Source organism: Nesoenas mayeri (genome assembly GCF_963082525.1).
Source record: "Nesoenas mayeri genome assembly, chromosome: 7".
NCBI lineage: Eukaryota > Metazoa > Chordata > Aves > Columbiformes > Columbidae > Nesoenas > Nesoenas mayeri.
Window position 1 is genome coordinate 20065230 of NC_137551.1, and position 20851 is coordinate 20086080.

The following is a 20851-nucleotide window of genomic DNA, read 5'->3' on the forward strand; positions in this document are numbered from 1 at the left end:
TGAGCAAGTGTGTGTACTCATATACACATGCATATGGATACACACACACAGATCATTGTATGTAATGAGCAAATTCAGGGAGAAAAGACAGTGGGAACTCCTTTTATATGGAGTTATTTCTGTTCAAAATTTGTGCCAACGTACCTCTTGTACATGCATTGTGGGGATAATCCTAAGTGTTTCAGGTACAACAGAAGAGTCTGGCTAAATTATGTTTTAATTTCTAAGAAATAAGGTCTAAGTTATGAGTAAAGTTTTTAAGAAAAAATCCTAACATTTTCAATTTGCTTAGTTTCAGCACTTGTTTTTATACTAATTACTTAGTTTAAAAAACTAACGCAGAATGGAAAGTTAATTTTAACTTTTTACAGCCTAGATAGGTGGAATTTTCAGAAGCATTTTTATCAGAAGTTGTATGCCTAGGATACTTTAAAGATTTTCCTTACCCTTGATCTTAAACATTTGGTTTCCTGCCCTCTAGTGCTCATTTCTATTCAAATCTTCTACACAAGGCTGGCTTTGGAAACCTCCTACCATGTAAGAGAGCCTACTGAAATAAAATTACTTACATACTGCAATACTACAAGTGATCTAGGCAGTACTTGTGCTGCTGCTCATGTACGTATCATACTGCTTCCTCTGCAGTCATCTGAAAGGTAAGACTTTCCAGGTTACTTCTCATTTTACAAAACTAATGCAAGTCAGTCTTCTTTTTCAGTTTCAGACCGTAAAATGGAGTTTTAAATGCACAAATTGAAGCTTACTTTTAGATTTATTATTAAAACATTTTCAACAGCAGCTAAAGATGTTAGTTAGCCGTATACCAAACTACAAGTTTCCACATTATTTACAGTTTTTTATCCACATTAAAAGCTTTGCTATTTAATGCAATTATTTTTGCCTCTAATTATGTAGTTTGTTATAGTACTGTACACACACTTAAAACAATGGGTTGACATACTATAATTACTCCCATGCTACCAAAAAAACAGTGAATGAAATTTATTTAGTGTTAAATGGATATGGAATGTTATACAGTACATGTAAAGACACTTCAAAATGAGTAAAGCAGAACTAATTGCACAAGAGATTAAAGGTACACCTCAATAGTCAGTATTATCAAATCATTACAGCTTCCATCTTCAGAGTGCAAGGTATGTCATGCAAAAAAAGAAGTTTAAAAAATCCCCAAACAGACAAAACCAACATTGTGGTACCCCTTAAAATGCTATTATACCACAATATTTTACAAGACATTAAGTGATCATTCAAAGAGAATGAAGCATTTTAGCAGTAACAAAAAGAAGTTTTAAACATACTTAACAGATTTTGCATGAACACCAATTCCAGCATTACTATACCTAAGGAACAGGCAGCATGCTGGGAGAAAGTACCTAAAAATCAAAGCCTTTTTTATTCATAGCCAATATCACTTTCTGCAAGAATTATACAATCTTATTATTCAGATTCCCCACATACCTGGGTAATGTTCGATACATTTTTACATGGAGCATAATCACATAACCACCACATCAGCAAGACAATTTCATTATCTTGACCAGTTACTACATTTAAAACCATGGTATGATAACATGCCCTGCAAACAAATTGTCTTCTGGGACAGTGTAGAAATATAGAACAACTAAAATACTCTCCTAACCACTTTAACCCCAAATTAACTATAATTTGTATTTACATATTTTTGAAATATGTAGGTAAAAACTGCAGATGGAAGAGAAGGAGAATACATGAGAGAGCTACGATAGAGCTGACTGAACTGGTCGGTGCATTCAGTAACCTCAAATGAGACTTGAACAGGGGACTGTACCTTTTGGACTCTTCCTCCACCCAAGTGGTCTTACCAGAGCTGCCAAAGGCAGCTGCTGCCATGGAAGAGTCGCTCATCCCACCTGCAGCCTACCTGCCAGCCAGCCGAGTGCAGGGAGCAGAACCTTGCACCGACCAGTACCACTTGGCCAAAAGCACTGCAGACAAACACACGGCTGTGCACCTGCTTCAACTACAGCTTGAACGTTAACATGGAAGAAACACAGGAGATGACAGGATGGTTTTTAACATTTCCACCTCGCAATAATTGTATCCCGAGGGCACTAACAGGTAGATTAATTTACCAAAAGAAGCATACAAAAAAGACCAAGATGTTTGCCCTCATGTTAGGAATAAACTATTTAACTTCCTGGCTTAAATGTAAGCAAGAGGAACCCAAGAAAGACCTCCTTGAGGTTAATTTGCCAACTACATTCAAAGAAAATAATTTACTAAAACTGTAACTTGCATGGTCTACTAGCCTTCAAGTGAGGATACAGGTCAACTATACCTAAATAAAAAGAAGACATTTTTCAGAAATAAAATATGCAACTCAAAGAAGGAGGTGGAAAAGCACTTCAGTATACAGCTGGAACACTCTATTGTCATAGCCCATCGTTCTCAGGAATGTATATTTCATAAATAAAAATACAGAACAAAAATTTGCATATTCAATCTAAAGTTGGATATTTCTAAACATCTTCAGATAAAATTTGCTGTCTCCCTCACAAATAAGTGATAAACCCTGAAAAAAATTGGCGTTTCAAATCTATTGTGCATGAGAAAACACAGGTGAATAAACTAATATCTGGAAAAAACATTTTGTACAAGGTTGTAGTTCTAAAACACTTATATTACAAAGCAATGTAAATAAATACCAGGCTAGTACAAAAGCTCTTATTTACAGTTTTACAAATGAAAATGTTTTCAGTGTAAATGCAGTGTTTTAAAGAACACAATATAGTAAAATGATTTCCTGTATAGAGCATTACAGTTTCTGCTAAATTTCAATGCAGTATTGTATAAAACCATTGTTTCAAGTTATTTATTTTTTTTTTTTTTTTAATAATTTAGTATAGCCAAAACCCCAGTTTATGCCTGGAATGGTATCTGTTAAAGTGCTGAAAAAGAGGACATCTCTGAAATTTTAGAAAAACATACTGTACATTATTAAAGCTTTATCAAGTCAAAAATGGTATATTTTGTTCACATTTGCTACCGCACCACCTGTGGATGAAAGTTTTCCAACAACTCATCGTAATTAACAGGAGAACAGCCATTGGTATCTTTGCATCCAAAGTCTGATGGTTTCCCACAAATAATCTGTCTTAAGCTTCAGTGGTGGCTTCAGGTTTCATAATCTGGTAGGTAATCAAGTATTCTGGATAAGCCTGAAAGAGTGACATGCACATTCTTTATTATTATTTCATTTTCTGGACAAATTCGGTATGTTTGCTAGAGAAGGGGAAAAAAGTATTTATGCCAAAGAACAAAAGGCAAAACGTCAAAGGTAAAACGCCTGGAGCATTCAGGAAGCACAGTTCCTTTCATCTGCAACCACATCTGGAGTTTGTTTTAAGACAAAAGCAAGTCCTAGACCTTCGAAAGTAAGAAAAAAACCCAACACATTATATGCCTTAAAAAATAAACAAAACAACAAAACAAAACCAAAACCCAACAGCCTGAAAAACCAAAACAAAAAGCTATTTACCTGCTCCCCTCTGTAAATGACATATTCTGCCAATGCCAATCCATTTACACTGGGTCGTCCAGTAACTGAGTGATGTCCTGGGGGAGAATGAGCCATTTTCATAGCACTGAACTGCAGGAAAGACTTGCCCAGTGTTACACGGCAAAACAGCAATTGCCTGTGTTAAAAGGGAAAAAGAACCATGAATACAAAATGTTTGTGAAACTCCAGAAAGACTCTCTTAATAATTTGAATCTTTTACGTGCGAACAGTGGAACTTTAAAGCCACTTTAGTCACTCCTTGTATGATAGTTCACAAAATTCTGAAGGCAAAATCAGATTCTTTTGAAGGACTTACCTGTGGCAAACATAACAAGACCGGTCTTTGTGTATTGGACATCCAGTGCCACCTCCGATTCCATACACATACTGATTGCTTTTGGAAGAATTTTCAGCAAAATAAATCCCAGCTCCAAACATGCCACCTATATATGCGTGTCTCTCATCAAAGCCTTTGTGAATGATCGCGTTTACAAATGGCGAGCCTGAGAGAAAGGAAGTAAAATATTGGAAATACAGTACATAAGAGACTTTTGTCACAATTTAGTTATATATTTCCAACTCTTTTTTGGGTACAGATCTTCTACACATACAAGGAAATCTGTCTCCAGAAATTTTGACCTCCGATTTACACAGCCAATTTGCTAGAAGTATTATACAAAGGACAGTAGCAAATAAATGTATATTTTTAACAAAGATCTACAAAGGATAATATTTGAGACAATTGCTTGTCATCTTCTGCAAGTGGTATACATGGTTTAAGACATATATCAATGCTTAAAAAAAAATATATAAACAAAAGACTTCAAAACAAAACAAAACCAAACCAACCCAGAACGCTCATAAAACATTAATTGCTTTGTTCCAGGGATAATTTTGTTATGATCTAATTTAAGACTTTCCTTTAAAGACAGGTCTTTCCATTAAGAGGCTATTTCCTCTTACAGGGTTACAGACCACAGTGAAAAGACAGGATTTAGATATCTACAAGTTTGGGCAAGCAGTTAATTATTGTGTTATTGCTGCTTCCAACAGTAATGTACTATGTTGGGAACTACGTTGCTTTCATTGTAAGGATGTACTGTGAACTTACTTAAGTTGCTCATCAGGATAAACTACATATTTGTGTACAGGAGAGCTTTCCATTGGCTTTAATTTGCCAATTACAAGCTCTCTTTTCTGGAATGATGAACAAGAACTAAATTATCAAACTATAAAGACAAGAAAACAAAAATTCCCATCCCAAACCCCAAAACAACCCATAGCAGAATAAAGTTTGACACTTAATCATTTTGGTCATACAGCTGATAAAACAGAATTAGTAACTTAACCAAGAAGAAGGCACGCTCTTCAGCCTCCACTCATAATTGCTAAAATGTTTTCACTTAGATCTTTGAAGCCTCCTTTGGGGCGAGACAAGGAGATGCTTATTTCAGAAAGATGCAGTGCATGGTATATCCCCATTGTGATACATACAAACACTTGCTCGTTTACAACTCAGGCAAAATCTAGAACCTATTTCCACTGAGAAAATTTACTTTGTATGAGCCAGTAGAAACCCTCTAACAAAAAACTGTTGACACTAATGAGTTCATAAGGTGCATTTCAATATCTCACCATGAAACAGCATCCTTTCATTAGCATGGTTATGATTCTCTTCAGAGACCTCTTTCCTTCTGTGGGTATATCTTTCCCATAGTTTTTTGTTGCACACTTTCTGAATCTGAAACAGTCAAAGTGTAAGTTCCTCCCTGAAACTGAAAAATTCTGTTTGCTTTGACAGATGTTTAATCTATAGCAGCTACACCACAGTACACAACGCTGCCACTTGAAGAAGAATATTTTCCTTAGAACTCAATGAAACACAAACTCTCTAATTTATCCTGCAGAAGTTGACTGTTGTAGTATAACTTAAGTAAATGATAATTATACATTTAATTAAGAATCAACTAATTTTAAATATCTGTTGAGCAATACTCCTTAATTTAAATTTAGCAGGCTTAATCACAAGTCCACTTGAGTATAACTCCAAACACAGCTTGATGCCAAACCACTAGTAAAAATATCATCTAGTAACTTAAGAAGTGTCTTCCATGAAGACTTCTAAAACACTTCTAAAAGAAAGTAAATGATGCACCCTCTGCAGAGGTATGCTGAACATTGGCAAAGCCTTATGCATGTAGATATAACATTCTACTGGGGAAACTGCAACATCAGTTCAGAGTAAAACTTAGTACTACTTACCAGCAAATCAAAATCTTTGTCATTTTAGTGAAAACGACAGTTTATTCAGAGGAAAAAACTACAAATACAAACCAGAATTCCCTTAAATTATTTAAATAAAGGTTGTCTACTGTCTGGTGTCTTAAGATTCTTTGGTGTTGAATCAAACCAGATACTGCTTACTTCCATGCTTCAGAAGTTTTGCTTTTGCTTCTTGCTGTTTTTTCGCCTGCCTTTCCCTCAACAGAAACCTTCTTTTGTTTCCTATAAAGCCTTCTGTCTCTTTCTTCAAACATTCTGCAGTTTTCTGTGAGTACCTTGTATGTCAATTTCTCACAAAACTTCTTAAAGACGATTAACCCATAAGCAGTTTTGCTGTATAATCTTACTCTTTGAATTTCCCTGGAAGACGATATTTTTCCTATGCATGTTTTAAAACAAGACATCTTATCACATTATGGAACTCAACAAACAAATCTTAGAACAGTTCATGGACATTTTATTTTCAACCAAAACTCTAAAGGTGTAATCAGACCACAAAAATGCAACAGCTACCTTTAAGATGTTGTATCTGTTGAAGACTCCGCCAGCATGTCCTCCATCTCTGTGCTCTCGGACCGTACTCTGCATCTGAAGAATGAGAATTTTAAGGAAGATCACCTTGTTTTAGAAGACATTCAAAACACATATCCTTCAAACAGTCAATCCAAAGAACTAATTCTATCTTGCAAAAATATAAAAATCATACAGGAAATTTTTAGGCAATGATATGTTAAGTAATGCCAGATTTTGTGGAGGCACATGCACAGGTTTAATGTTTCGTTTTTTTTAAAAAACATATCTTGAATAGTCTATGGTCGAGTTTTCAAATTGAAAAAGATTGTCACTCATCTATATAGAATATCGCTTCTTCAGAATTTTGTCCTGTGTGATTATGACACTTCGGAAGGAAGTGACTTAAAACTGTGTATAACAGACAGGCAATTGGTAGTATAGAATTTTTGTGTTACATCAAAGTGCTTTTCTGTATAGTAGAGGTTTTAAAAATGCTACAAGCAGTAATAACATAAGAAAAAAGTTACAGATGTAATGAGCACAGATTATAAAGGGTGCAGTCAAAGTTGGAAATTCAAAGTATCCTTATGCAAGTTCTTCTTAGCTTAGCAATGTTTACTGCACTGTCAAAGGTATTACTAGACAACTTACCTACATCTTTAGTAAAAATAACAAAAATACCAAGAGACTACAAAGAAAGGCATACCTCTTCTTCTACTGATTGAAATTCCTTATCTTCAGTGGAAAGATCTATGAGAATAGTTCCACTACCAGAAGTATTTAGAGTCAGGTATGGATTAAGTCCTGTGAATATAACAAAACACAATAGTTTCAGAAACTGCTTTAAGATCGCCAATTTGGAATGATAACCAGCAAGAGGTTTGTCTTTTTAAAGGGATCGTTCTCTCAAAACTCAGTTTACAAGATGAAGAGCTACATACATTTTTGCAAATGTCAAAGCACAATCCCTCAAACTCTTCCGTTAGTTTCAAACAAACTTCTACAGCATTTCTGTTTATAACCTCTATATACATTACCATGCATACACCACAAATGCCATGAGAAGCACAGCACTTGAAGTGTTAATTCAGTAGGAATATTCTTCCCATGGATTGTGCAGAAAGAGTTGAGGAAAGAACTAAGATACTCTGTGAACATAAAAGGCCCGAGCCTGATATTGAACGCTTAAAGGAAACTTCTCTATCATTCCAAATACAGGAAAACAAAAACAAAAGAAGGAGTTTTATGCAGAATCCAGAATCCATTGTCGATTTAAATGCAGACTTCAATCATAACTGGCAAGTAGTGAGAATGCAATTACTGCGCATAAGAACACGGAACTTGTTAGGTGTCTTTTTGCCCATGGTCTTCCCAGACAACTAGCAGGTGACATGAGTATGATGCTGTGTCTGTCATAACCTCTGTAGAAATAAATAACATGGGGAAAAGGGAAATTACAGATTCATGCATGGTCAGGAGCCTCAATTTGGCAGTGTGCAACTGGAATAGTGTGTTCAGGGGCAACAAACTCTGGCAAGAAAGAAATAAAAAAAAGCTCCTCCACGAAAGCCCTGACCAACTGAGAATAATGGCTATACTGTCTCCAGGAAGAGATGGCAAAACACCAGGGCAAACATACTTGAGTGCAAGAGCCCAAGGGCAAGATAAACTGATGGAACAACTGAACAAGAATAATCCTCCCCACTCTATAAAGACAGCCTAGAAAAACAAAAAAAAAAATCAAGAGCTGTTGAAATATTCAGTTGAAGTACTTGTGCCTGTGGTTAATGTTACAAAGGAAAATGTCAGTCCTTTTATGGCAAGACAGCATGAACCTAGAAAGAACAGGGGTGGGAGCGGTGAAAGATTTAGGTGTTTGACATTCTGTTTATGTACAGACAAATTAAAATATGTACAAATATATTTATGTTAAAAAATAAATCAGGCCTACTTGGAAAGCAAAACCAGTATATAAGACTTTGGTTTTGTAAATTTAGAACTCAAACAGGACATGAGGCTGAAATGACACCTTAAAAGTAACTTCTATCCAAAATACTCAATAAATCTATCAAAAACAACTGACAACTGAGAAGAAAACTATGAAGATTTCCATTACTAAGAAAAAGGCTTCTCTTAAGGGTTGGTTAACACTGTTTTAAGAAGTGCCCAGAATGAGAATTTATAGCTGGTATCTCAATAATGGAAAAATTCCTACTAATTTCAACTAATTTATCCAATTTCTTTGAAACACAGCAAACCAACAGTAAGTGATGTTTCAGTGAGACAAGCAGGGAAAAAAGGTTTGTGTGTTTTGTTGGTTTGCTTTTCTCTGTCTTATGCAGCCATAGTTAAAAGAAGCGTGCTGTTCCCAAGACTGTCTTAGTATCAACAGTGCTGCACAAATAAAGAGGCTTTAGCAAAATCTTCAATACAAGCTGAAGCTGTTAAACAAAGCAAGAATGTTAAATTTGGTTCACTGGATGCACACTGACTGTATTTTTAAATAAAAGTATATATAACAATTTCAGCTGACTTTATGAGAGAGCAAACACAGTATTATTCTGCAGAACCCAATGGAACAGTATGTAACAGGCCCTAACCCATCAATAGAGAATGTGCTCTGCTGTCCAGAGAGTGCTCTGATGAAGATAAGAAGATAAAGATCCTATATCTCAAAACGGTTACAATCATTTTGAACTAGGTGTAACTTTACCTAAGTGAACACAAAACAGTGACCATGAAGAAAAAAAAATAGAGAACTGAAAGGCAAGATTCACAGTAATCCACAGCACAAATAAAAGCACTCAAGTTTCAAGTCAGAATACATTCTTACAATTTGAAGTTCCATTTGCTAGGACAAGTTTTACTATCAATTCTTTGTAAGGAGATACAATTTGGAATAATCTAAAGAATTTATAAAAACGGGTTCTGTAAAGGCAGTGTGACATAGTAATTTGAAACAAGTATATACCTTGCTGTCCAGAAATGAGTCTTTCAACTCCTTTAATGATTTTATGCCTATGACCATAAGCATTAATTCCGATTTCCTTCAATTCTTTGTGCCCCATTTCCACCAATACATCCAGTGTTATCTATAATGAAAGCAACACTGCTTTTTAGTACAATACAATGAACAGACTAGAACAGCTGCCAGTGACAGTGAAAATGTACCTCACAATAGTAGAGATAAAAAGCAAGCGTGAAAAGAACATGAACACTGAAGACTTCAGTGTATTTGTTTTACTCAACTGTGTTCTCCAAATTTTTGTATTTAAATAAACAAGCTACAAACTACAATTGTGTAACTTGTATTTCTAGCAAGGATCATGTGTCTGATTGAGAAATACATTTTTCTAGATGTATTCAACTTAATAGAAACAAAACCAGAAATTACTAATCAACACTGACTGCTTACATCATTTACACCACATGAAAGGAAATATGTCTACACTGTCTCACTGATACAGACATTATTGCCCCCAGATTTTTATATATACATATATTTTAATATATATATATATATATTATATAACAATTTTAAAACCCCATAGTTGCACTCCTTTCCTTCATTTCACTCATTTTGACATTCCCTCATTTTAAGTCTCATTATGTTATTCTAAACAGGCAGAATTTATTCCCTTGCTTTCTAGCTGAGTATCTGGAAATAAATACAGCTACTCACCTGTTCTCTCTCAAATATGTCAATCAGATGTTCAAGGCCAAGGTTCCGCACAAACTGATTTATGCTAAAATCTACACCCGAAACTGCGTTAAAAAGAAAAACTCACATTGAACATTCATACATGTATTGCAAAATATACACATCTCACTGTCTCTGGCAACGAGACAGAAATTCCCAGTCTTCTGAAGATGGGGAATAAATATCTGTATCATTAACCAGTGGCAACTATTAATCAACCCTAGTACTCTAAGATTTCTGCCCCCTCTCCCCCAAGAGCTGTGCTTCCACAAAACTAACCAGCTACCAGAAATGCATATTCAAACTGAACATGTTTTGAGAACCAAAACGTAATAGAAACCTATAGAAATAGCCTCTTTGAAACTAGATAAAATTTGTAGTAAAATACTGCTTGGTATAGAGCCATATTTCATTTGACTTCTCTTTTAGAACACAATTCTGTACAGCAAAAAGGGAACATTTTAAAGATTCTGCAGGGGGAAAGTACTAAAATCTTATACTACAAGACTAAGACTTTTGTTCCTCATTAGTGACACCCTAAGGAATAGGGATACTGCATATGTCATAGTAACTATGTGAATGTGTAGGAAACTTTACACTTGTGTACTCTTTTTACCATACGGTAGAAAATGTTACTCATTCCTAACTGAGAAAGCCTCACCTTCTTTTTTCTCCAGCACAGTAGCTCCCTCTGCACTGTTTGTACCAACAACAGAAGGAAGTTCAGAAAAACTACCAGACAAGTTGTCAAGACTACTTGCAGCAGACAGACTGGATGGACTGGATGGAACAGATGACAGAGAATCAGCCGTAGAAGCCGTAGTCTGAGACACGCTTATAACCTGAGGTTTGTAGCAAGTTGGTAAGGCGGAAGGAGGCATTGCCGCTGTCAATAATGCACTGACATCATCTGCCTAAATAGCAGAAAACAACTTAGTAAAACAGATGAACACTTTTACACAACATTTTTGCCTAGAATGCATTATCATTATTCCAGACTTCTTAAGTGTCCTGGTTTTGTTAAAAACAAGTTTCTCTTTCAGTGAATTTTGCCTGTCAGCTAAAGCCTTCATATTAACCGCATTTTCCTGGAGAACCAGACACGTTTTGGTAAACCTAGCAATGGAATGCAAACTTATTGATAAGCACGGATGGACATCTCGTGAGAGGGGTAACGAGAAACAAGTGACCAAGAAACTGACCAACTGTGTATAACATTCCATTCACGTGAATACTTCATATAAAAGTGGGAGATCACGAGGATCTTGTCCCTTTTTTCCCTATGGCTGACATTAGGAGAGGACCTTGCTAGTCGTCCCTGCGAACTGAGGCCTAGTGAGAGACTGAATCCAGCTCCGGTTGGCTGCAGAGTCCAATCCAGGACTTCGGGTGCCGGCTCTGCAGTTGCTGAGACTTTCAAGATTGGTTTTGTATATTTTGTATTATTTTCTCTACTCTTATTAGTAGCATTAGTAAAACATCTTTAATTTTTTCCAACTCTCTTCTCTCTGTCCTTCTTTCCCTCCCGATCGCCTGTCCTGAGTGGGAAGTGGGGAGAGGGAGGGGCAAAAGGGGGAGGTGGGGGGGGAAGAGGGGGCTAACAATACATCTGACAGGGTTTTATTGTCATCCCGCAATCTAAACCCTCGACATTAAGTATACTGCAAAATAAATAAATGCATATCAGAAAAATATGCAGTTCACAATGCAGTTTACAAATTGCCTTTTGTGCCAACTGCATACACGAAACTGTAAAATGCTTATCAACAAAAACTGTAATAAAGTAAAAAGTAAAGACTTCCATATTTTTAAAATACTTAAAGGACAGTTAAACAGAATTAATTTGCTTGGAAAAATGAACAGAGGCTTCTACTGGCAAGCAGAATTAATGAAACAAAACACTTCCCAGTGTAGCTTTGAATTGTATTATATTACTTAAACAAAAAACCCACCCAAAAACTTAGCAGTCAGAGAGTTTCTTAAATTTCTGTTGCTACAAAGTCTGCTTACATTTTATTTCTGCAATACTAGTCAAACTATAGGTACTGAATTAAAAACCACATTATAAGCACGAACTCCTTTTGTTGGTGCCTTTTTTCTTTTTTTACTCCATCTTGAAATAGAAGTCTTGAGCAAGAAAGTATTTAAAGAAGGTTTATAAAGGCTCTACTACTTTCCTTACAGACACATATAAACACCAGAGAAACCACATTTTGCATTAGTTGCTATATTACTATTCTTTTTAAAAAGGATAGCTTTTAGATGAGCTGCCACAAATAGCAGTACAGATTTCCCAAGAAGAGCCCCATCACTTACAGTGACAAGGTCCAATGGTGTTTGTCCTTCTTGGTTTTTCAGAGTAGGATCAGCCCCATGTGCCAGTAACAAGGCACAAAGCTGTGTCCTTCCTTTCTGCGCTGCTTCATGCAGGGGTGTGAAAGCCCATTTGTCTGTAGCATTCACACATGCATTATACTTTATAAGCAAAGCTGCTACATCGACATGCTGGAAAATAAAAACACCCATTAAATTCCAAGGTACCACAGTATATTAAACTATTACTGGTACTTCTCTGTAATTATCATTCTGAATTTTCTTAGAGTACATTTACTTCTACATTGTGATTTTAAAAAGGTATTAAAACATGGTGTTTTCTACCTCAACTATAACATACCAATAAAAAGTCAAGATTTCTTCTCTTGTGAAAAAAGGACAGACTACAACAGAATCCCAAATCCACGGGTATCTAAAGGAAAAAAACCTGAATTTGAACTTTCAGTTTGTACAGTACTCCAACTGTTTTGATTAAAGAGTTGATCTAAGCACAGAGATCCAGGAAGTCCACAAATACAATTAATGTCTCAATACCAGCGAAATAAGTGAAAATCAGATCTTGCTGACAAAATTTGCCTGGCACAAGTAAGGAAATGCATTTTAGGGAACACCATTCAGGCTGCTGGCATTCTAAGCATTCGTGTTAAGAAAAATCAATTCTGTAAACTCCAATCATGATTTTACAAATGTAAGAGTCTTCACCTATAAAATGAGCTGACAACAATAGATCTGTGTGTGTGTGTGTGTGTGTGTGTGTTTCACAAATAAGATTACATCTCAAAGGCAAAGGTGTTCTGGGGAGTACTGGCTCACAGTGCTAACAATGAAATGTATCACTTTATTTACTTATTTTAAAAACAAATAAAGCCTCAGAAAGTTTGAGATATTTACCCCATAAGATGCTGCATTATGCAGAGGAATCAAACCTCCTTTATCCTGTGCATTCACATCTGCTCCATGTTGTAACAGGTATTCTGCAACCTCCAAATTGTTGTAACCAGCTGGAAGGTTGCAAAAAGACAGAATAAATAGAACTTACTAAAAAAAAAAATCCTCAAACAAACTGTAGAGAAGTAATAATTCACTTCAATTACTTGAAAGTTAAGATGTTAATCCCAGTGAAGACTGTGTGTTATCTCTTAGTGAAGACAGCTTTAGCCTTTGTAAAAGGATTTGGTTTTAAAACCTCTGTTGATAAACAATAAAAGATCCTCTTTGGCTAGTGAGAATAGGAAATTAAAGTAATTAAATAGTTTAGAAGTGGAACATAAAATGAATATGTGCAAAAGACTTTTTTTTTTAAAAAAGAAAAAATACGGAATCCTCTAACTTGAGGCTACACTTTACAGTTGCTTAGACATAGAAAGTTCAGCCACAGTAACTAATAACTCTGATCAAAACAGTTTATTAAAACACTGACCTGCTAAATGTAGTGGTGTTGAATGCCGTCCTTGTGTGTCCCGACAGTTGACATTGTCAGGTGAACACAGCTTTTTTACTCGGGCCAAACAACCTTTCTTTGCAGCATCTAGCAGAGCTGCATCTCCTCTCAGTAGGTCTTGAATATCAGTATCGCCATCTTTAACAAGGTCTAGAGGAGTATTTCCATCTCTGTTTTTCTTTGTAGGGTCAGCTCCATGCTGTGCACATCAAAAACAGGTGTTAAGTACATAAGTAGAAAAAACATGTTGCACCTTTGGCATCTTATGCCTTATTGCGCAAATATTCTGACACATATTTGAATCCTTCAGACAGACAGTTCCATCTACTGTGTGAGAAAGGATAACATAGTTGCTAACAGTATCCCATGTACTGAAAACATACATTTAACTACAAGTTAGAAGCCAGAAAACACAAATCAATTTCTCAGAGAGGTCTAATCATATTTCAGACTGAACAAGAAAGAAAATAAATTTCTCTCCGGCATATGTGATACCTGTAACAGGAGTTTGCAAATCTCGTATTTTCCTTTCGCTGCAGCTTCATGCAAGGGAGTGAATTTCCACAAGTCAGCTACATTGACAACTGCACCATGTTTAACCAGCAATTCTGCAACTTCATAGTGACCATATGAGCAAGCATTATGTAAAGGAACAAGACCTCTGGAAACAATTAAAAAAGAGAAAAAAATATATTTTGAAATAGGGTCTTATTTCACAAAATGATATAAACTTAAAACATAATGCACCTTCAATAATTAAACCATAACTTTTTTTTTTTTTTTCCCACAATAGTCTAATGTAGTAGGAATATCTACTGTCAAAATGGTAAAAATGCCATCAGCAGTGGCACTTAAGAGAACAAAAAATACAGGGCAAGAGAAATTCTTGATGGTCTAGTCTCAAGTACTGCAAATGCTTTTGTAGATACTCTGAACATCCTCATTCTAACAGAACTTGCCATGAAAACAAAAAAAAAATGAATGTCTGAATAAAGATGGGATAGTTATCAGCTAGAAATATTCAAGAGCCTGACAGGTACCAGCAACTACAATTGCCATGAAAATGTACATTTGAGTATTTACCCCTTATCTTTCGCATGCACATCAGCTCCATGCTGGAGAAGATATTCAACAACAGACACCCTATTATATCCAGCTGCAAAATGAAGTGGTGTAGACTGACGTCCTTCAATATCTCTGCAGTTCACGCTTTGAACTGTACAAAGTTTCTGTGAAATCCCCAAAACAAAACATACATCACTATATACAGTGTTGGCACAGTTTCAGTTTAGTCATAAAATGTTGTTACACACCTAATTTTGAAAAGCTGCTTTCATTTAAAAGAGGGGTTATTTCTTCATTTATTTTTACATAAAACCTTTACTTTTCACAGATTGTGTCCTCCCCCTAAAAATTAAATACTCCTTCCTCCCAAATCCACACCTTTGACTTCTTATTTACTCTTTTATAAAAGACAGGTTTCTGTAGGGAGTGACACAAATTACATTTTGTCATCTATAATATTTGTGCAAAACAAAGGTTTCAGAACACAGATCACAACTCTAAAGCAGACAGTGAAGGGCTGTTTGATTGACTGTTTCCAGAAATTACAGTTTGGGGTATAATTCCCTCTTACTTTTAGGATAGGTTTAAGCTTACTTTTACAGTATCCACATCTCCAGCCTTTGCAGCCTCCAGCAACTGTCGATCTGCATCAGAATTACCTAATGGGATACCTTCTGCAAAATAAAGGAGATCACATGATAGGTAAGTGTATGTAGTTGAAGGCTTTTGTTAAAACAGGAAATCATTTAGTTATTTCAAGGATTTCCCTTCCAAAAAAAAAAAAGTTAACCAGCCACAGACAAGTTTTGTCTTTTCTTACTATCTACAGCTGTAGCTATTTGCTCTAACAGTATTTGCAAAGTTGCCTTCAGCATTGTGCTTCCTATCTATTTTGAAGTAGTGCAGTATGCACTAAACATTCTTATCTCAGTTTCAGAATTAGACTATATCAAGAAGCTTATCTATCTGTATGGTGTCCAAACCTTACTCTTGAAAATCCATGTACCCTGTTGCCGCTGCTCACAAATACAAAGCAGCCATTTTTTTTGCTTTTGAAACTAATTTTCTGCTTACAAGATTCCCCCCTCCCTACATCAGGATTTCTCCAAAATTACCCCAGGTGGCTATACCATGAAATACTCTGAGGATTTCTGACAATCTATGTAGCTGAATACTAGAGAGTAAATTATATTGTTAACCACACCTGAGCAGGCACCCTCCCTGTGTACGTGGTTATGGAGTAAGTACTGCACAACCCAGTACTGTCTTTTACAGAAAGTACTTTTTTGTGTTTACTATTATTTCTTGACAGCACTTGAAATGGCAAGTAAAATGAAGCACCACATTACTTCAGAAGTGCATCCTGAATAAATCAGCTGTACCTTGTAGTAGCTGTTGCACACTTTCAGTCCCCATTTGTAAGGCTGTAAAGCCCTGCAGAGACACAATGGAAGGATCACATCCAGAACTCAACAGCAACCTGCAGGTCTGAAGATGACCACAATATGCTGCTCTATGAAGAGAGGTCTGGCCAAGATTATCTAATGCATTAACCTAAAAATAACACAGACAAGAAATATGTCCATCAAAACTTAATATTAAAGCTGTTTTCATTACTGACTGGGAGAGTTCTACAAGTATTCTTCTCACTTTAATTAAAAGAACATATTCAGTGTATTTCCAAAGGTCATGACATTTAGAAAGATAAAACTGAAACAAAAGCAGTTCATAAAGTTATAATTATTAATACATTTACTGAGAAAGAACAGCCCCCTTTTAGAGCCATGTGAATAATCCAGTAGAAACAAACAGTTACAGCAGTTTTACCACATACAGAAGTAGGCCATTATTTTGCTCATGACAACACAAATCCTCAGTGCTAACTTGTAAAATACCTTCTACCTGCATTGGCTTATTGAGGTCTTTCAAATTGAGGACTTCCTGTGTGTTTCAGTCAAGGTGTATTTAACAGCTTAAAACTCTGCACCCAAATGTTACTTGTATGTTCTACTGTTCCTCTGATTTTGATCACTGCTTTGGAAACTTGACAGCAGTCAGGCTGTACTGATGGACTGTGCCTTCAGTGTATAGATCTACAACCTTCCAAAATGAATTATTTCAGAAAAGTCTGTCTACTCAGCTGTCCATTCTGCTGCCATGAAAATCTATATAGTAGGCAAACCTCAACACAAAAAGTATGAATAATAACTCATACCTTAGCTTCATGTTTCACAACGACTTCGACAACATCATTATGAGCCTTTTCTGATGCCACATGCAGAGGAGTCAAGAAGCTTTAAAACAAACAAACAAAGAATAATTCAGAATGTATTTTGCAACATTTTCTAAACTAATACTTAGCAGTATACACTTGTAACCACTCACTCTTTCGTTTTTTCATTGATGTTGGCTCCTTTCCTCAGCAGCAATTCGCATACTTGTTTTCTCTTAGGGTATGGAGATGCAGCAGCACAGTGCTGAGAACATTGAAAATTGTAGCATTAACAACTAGCTAGCAATATACAGGTTTTACTGATCAGCTGGCAGTTAAGAGCTGGTTTTGTGCAAAGACGACAGAAAAAAACCTCAAGCATGTAAAAGCTTATTAATCTGGGAGATCCACATGGGCTTTTGGATTTACTCTGGTATTTTCCAGAGCTCCATCTCCACTAACTGCTGGAAACCTTCAAGCTTTACAAACAAAGCTAATGTACGTAGCTTGTTGTTGCTTAAAACTAAACTATTGTACAGAAAAAGAGTAATTTAGACAACCTCAAATAAACGGGAAATTTGGATCAGTCTTAACATTAAGAACAAAATATTAATCAATGTTACCTGTTTAAGCAGACACTGGATATTCCAGGTTGGTCTGAATTACACTGTTTGATGCTGAAATTTTTAGTCCTAAGCTATTACCTAGTATGTTTAGGTCAGCCACAACACATGCAAAATAATTAAGAGATCTTGTGGTATTACCAGTGCTGTCTCATGTGTTTGAGGATGTTTGAAGTTCACTGTCTCCAAAGAAAGATGTTTCTTTATACGAGCTACATCTGATTCTCTTGCAGCCTGTAGCAGTGAGTGACCTTTGAATTCATCTTTAAGAGAAACAAAAACACACCAGAAGGTTACACTCTTAACTCAAGAAAGATCAAGAGGATTGTTTCTTTCAGATAAAAATGCTCATTTTATTCAGCAGACCATGGTACAGGTATTTCCAACTCAGACTTAAGCTTTTACATGACTAGACAGAACTTGCTAGCTAATTCAAAACACTACAGGAATTTGCTTTGTTTCTAAACCAAAGCCAGAGACATCCAAACTGGCTGAACAAGATTTGTTTCACTCACCACTGTTCTAGGTTCCACTCTTTGCACACATAAATCCCTACTCCTGACCTGTTTTTGCAAAAACGTTTCTAGATGCTATATGAAGTCTAACGTAGTATTTACTGATAGTTTTTCTATGTATTCCAGAAAATTGTTGTTTGATCGCTCAAGGACAGAATTTGAGTGCATTCTTTTCAACTCCTTAAGTTTGCTGGACAAAAAGCAATGCCTTCCATAAATTTATTTGATCTTTCAGCAATTATGGCATACTCAAACACATTCACCATTCTGAACTGTTATGTTTTCTTCAAACAAAAGACAGTGGAAGAAAAAAACATAATATTTCAACAGCATTGATGCAATGACAGGAGCAAGCATGGAAAATGAAAGTGTGAAAGTGCACTGGCAAGGTTGTGAGGGAAAGCATATATTCAGGAAAGAAAAGCCACAAACCCCACCACAACCACATGACTATAAAACTGACAATAAAATTATTTTAAATGCCTACATCTGGAAAATCTAGCAATCTCGATTTATAAACAGTGAAATTTACTGTCCAGCATTGCACAACTGCTTGGGAAGTGTAAACATCTTCCAAATCTGACTTTTGGCAGGTCACTGTCTAGGGAACCTAAGTATACATTACAATCTATAACCATAAAACTGATCTCACGTTATACTCACATGCTAATCGTTCTTTTAACTGAGGTGTTGGAGCCAAATCAATGGTGCTCTTGTTGTGACAGTTCAACAGTGTTGGGTCAGCACCGTAACTTAACAAAAGAGAACACACTTCCACCCTGTTCTTAGAAGCTGCTTCATGCAGAGGGGTGAACTGCCACAGATCCATCGCATTGACACATGCTCCATGCTTGAAAAGAAAAGGAGTATAAAAGACACAATATCAGCAACAGGTAATTAGAAAGACTTCTGTCATTAGTTTCAATCCAGTAGACTGTTAAAATAAAAATCAATGTTTGTATGCAAACTGTATGCATTCTCCAGACATTAATTTTCAGTATAACACAACATTTCAGCACATTGCGGTTTTTAATTCTTTATTGTCTCACAGGTTCATCCAAAGAAGCAAAAGGCAGACTAGTCTTTCCAGACTTTTTCCAGCACCTCCAAAAGGAGAGTAGCTCTGCTATAGGTCAAATCTGAGAAAGAGCCAATAATTCATATACTCCAAACCACCTTTGAACAAGCATTTCTTACTGCCCTAGAAAAAGTCTAGAGTGAACAGCTGCACTAAAAATAAATACATGTTTTGTGAATAATCCCCAAGACATGAATATCTAGGAGACAGGTAAAACTGAGTTCAATTCAAAACTTTTAAGTACAAAGTTATGCAAATAATACTCTTGGATGTTTAATAATTGTGTACTTCTTCTCCAATAACATTTTGTGTGCACCTTGAGTCCTGTCTGCAAGCAAGTCTGATAGGATATGCTCTTTCCCATTGCTCCTGTTAAAGCTGTAGTGCGTTGCAAAAAATAAGTCAAAACTCACTGGAACAGAAATCCAACAGGGAATGCAACTCTAGCTTAACAGTTAGGATATACAGTGGTGTCTAGGCAAGTGGTTTTTCTTTGTCTAGTACCACAACTGTAAAGATTCACTTAGCAACTGGCCTCTGAAGTAAAAAAAAAACCAAAACAAACCTGGACTATTTATACTTACTATATGCTTATTTCAATATCTTTTGCATATTTTTTGCTAAGTAAATAGAAAGACACATGGAATTATTGGGGACTGAGACACATAGGACAGAATAACAACAGCTATTCCCTGAGCATCCAAACATGTAGAGCATTCCCAGCTGTTACAATGATCACAATTTGCAGCAGCAGCTGAGCATGGGCACAGTTGGGTGGACAATACTCTCAGATTTTTGCAGGCCACATGTTTGAGCCACTAGTTTGACAAGAATCATACTGTATCTTCAAGACTAACATAATCCAGATAAGTCACTTCAGTTCTGAGAGAAAAAGTGACATATTTTTCTTTCTTTGGGGTGAAGGCCAGAACTGATGTAAAGTTCATTCCCTCAAGAGACTGATTACTCTCTAATGTTAAAACATTTATGATCTTTACTAGTATTCCATTCAAAAACCTCTTAATACTTTGCCTTCTGAAACAGTCTTCTATTGTCAAACTCATAATATTGCTCAGTTTTTGTGAGGTTTTTTTGTGGGCTTTTTGGGTGAGGGTGGGAAGGTTGAGATAAGAATTACTTGGTGGTACAAAACCATTCAACTTTTGAGCAGAGAGAGTTAAAAGCAGAAAGCACACTTATAAGGAAAAAGCTTCCTTGCAAGCAGAAGATTCTATAGCTCCAGGTTTATAATCACTAACATGTAGAGCAAAAGCAATCTATCACTCTTTAAGTTTTGTAAATCTAAGTACAAAATAAAAAAATATACACCTTGTATGTGTCTATTATAAATAGTTCTTATTTAATAATGTGCAATTTAAGCTCTTCAAAGACCAACCTTTACTAGAAGCTCTGTTACTTCATAATGACCATAGGAACAGGCATTGTGAAGCGGCACCAAATCTCTATATAGGAGAGAAAGGGGAAGGATTATCTTGGTGTGCGTATTTCAATTCCAAATGCATCTATA

At 35.9% G+C, this 20851-nt stretch overlaps 1 protein-coding gene across 5 annotated transcripts in view; it reads right to left on the bottom strand.

The window, feature by feature from the left end:
* Positions 1 to 168: 168 nt before the first annotated feature.
* TNKS2 (tankyrase 2) overlaps positions 169 to 20851 on the bottom strand; it is a 31659-nt gene continuing 10976 nt past the window's right edge. Inside the window, exons 7-28 of one of the 5 annotated variants that reach the window (XM_080347479.1) lie at positions 20720 to 20786; positions 18909 to 19095; positions 17872 to 17993; positions 17281 to 17372; positions 17111 to 17189; positions 16278 to 16449; positions 15490 to 15569; positions 14914 to 15059; positions 14326 to 14491; positions 13810 to 14029; positions 13281 to 13390; positions 12730 to 12801; positions 12372 to 12560; positions 10717 to 10969; positions 10038 to 10120; positions 9327 to 9447; positions 7062 to 7159; positions 6356 to 6430; positions 5195 to 5300; positions 3876 to 4062; positions 3539 to 3695; positions 169 to 3218 (exon numbers count right to left, since the gene is read on the bottom strand). In XM_080347479.1, coding sequence (XP_080203605.1) covers positions 3156 to 3218; positions 3539 to 3695; positions 3876 to 4062; positions 5195 to 5300; positions 6356 to 6430; positions 7062 to 7159; positions 9327 to 9447; positions 10038 to 10120; positions 10717 to 10969; positions 12372 to 12560; positions 12730 to 12801; positions 13281 to 13390; positions 13810 to 14029; positions 14326 to 14491; positions 14914 to 15059; positions 15490 to 15569; positions 16278 to 16449; positions 17111 to 17189; positions 17281 to 17372; positions 17872 to 17993; positions 18909 to 19095; positions 20720 to 20786 — 2845 coding nt within the window. In that variant the 3' untranslated portion in view covers positions 169 to 3155. The other 4 variants (XM_080347480.1, XM_080347477.1, XM_080347476.1 and 1 more) reach the window with 4 other exon arrangements.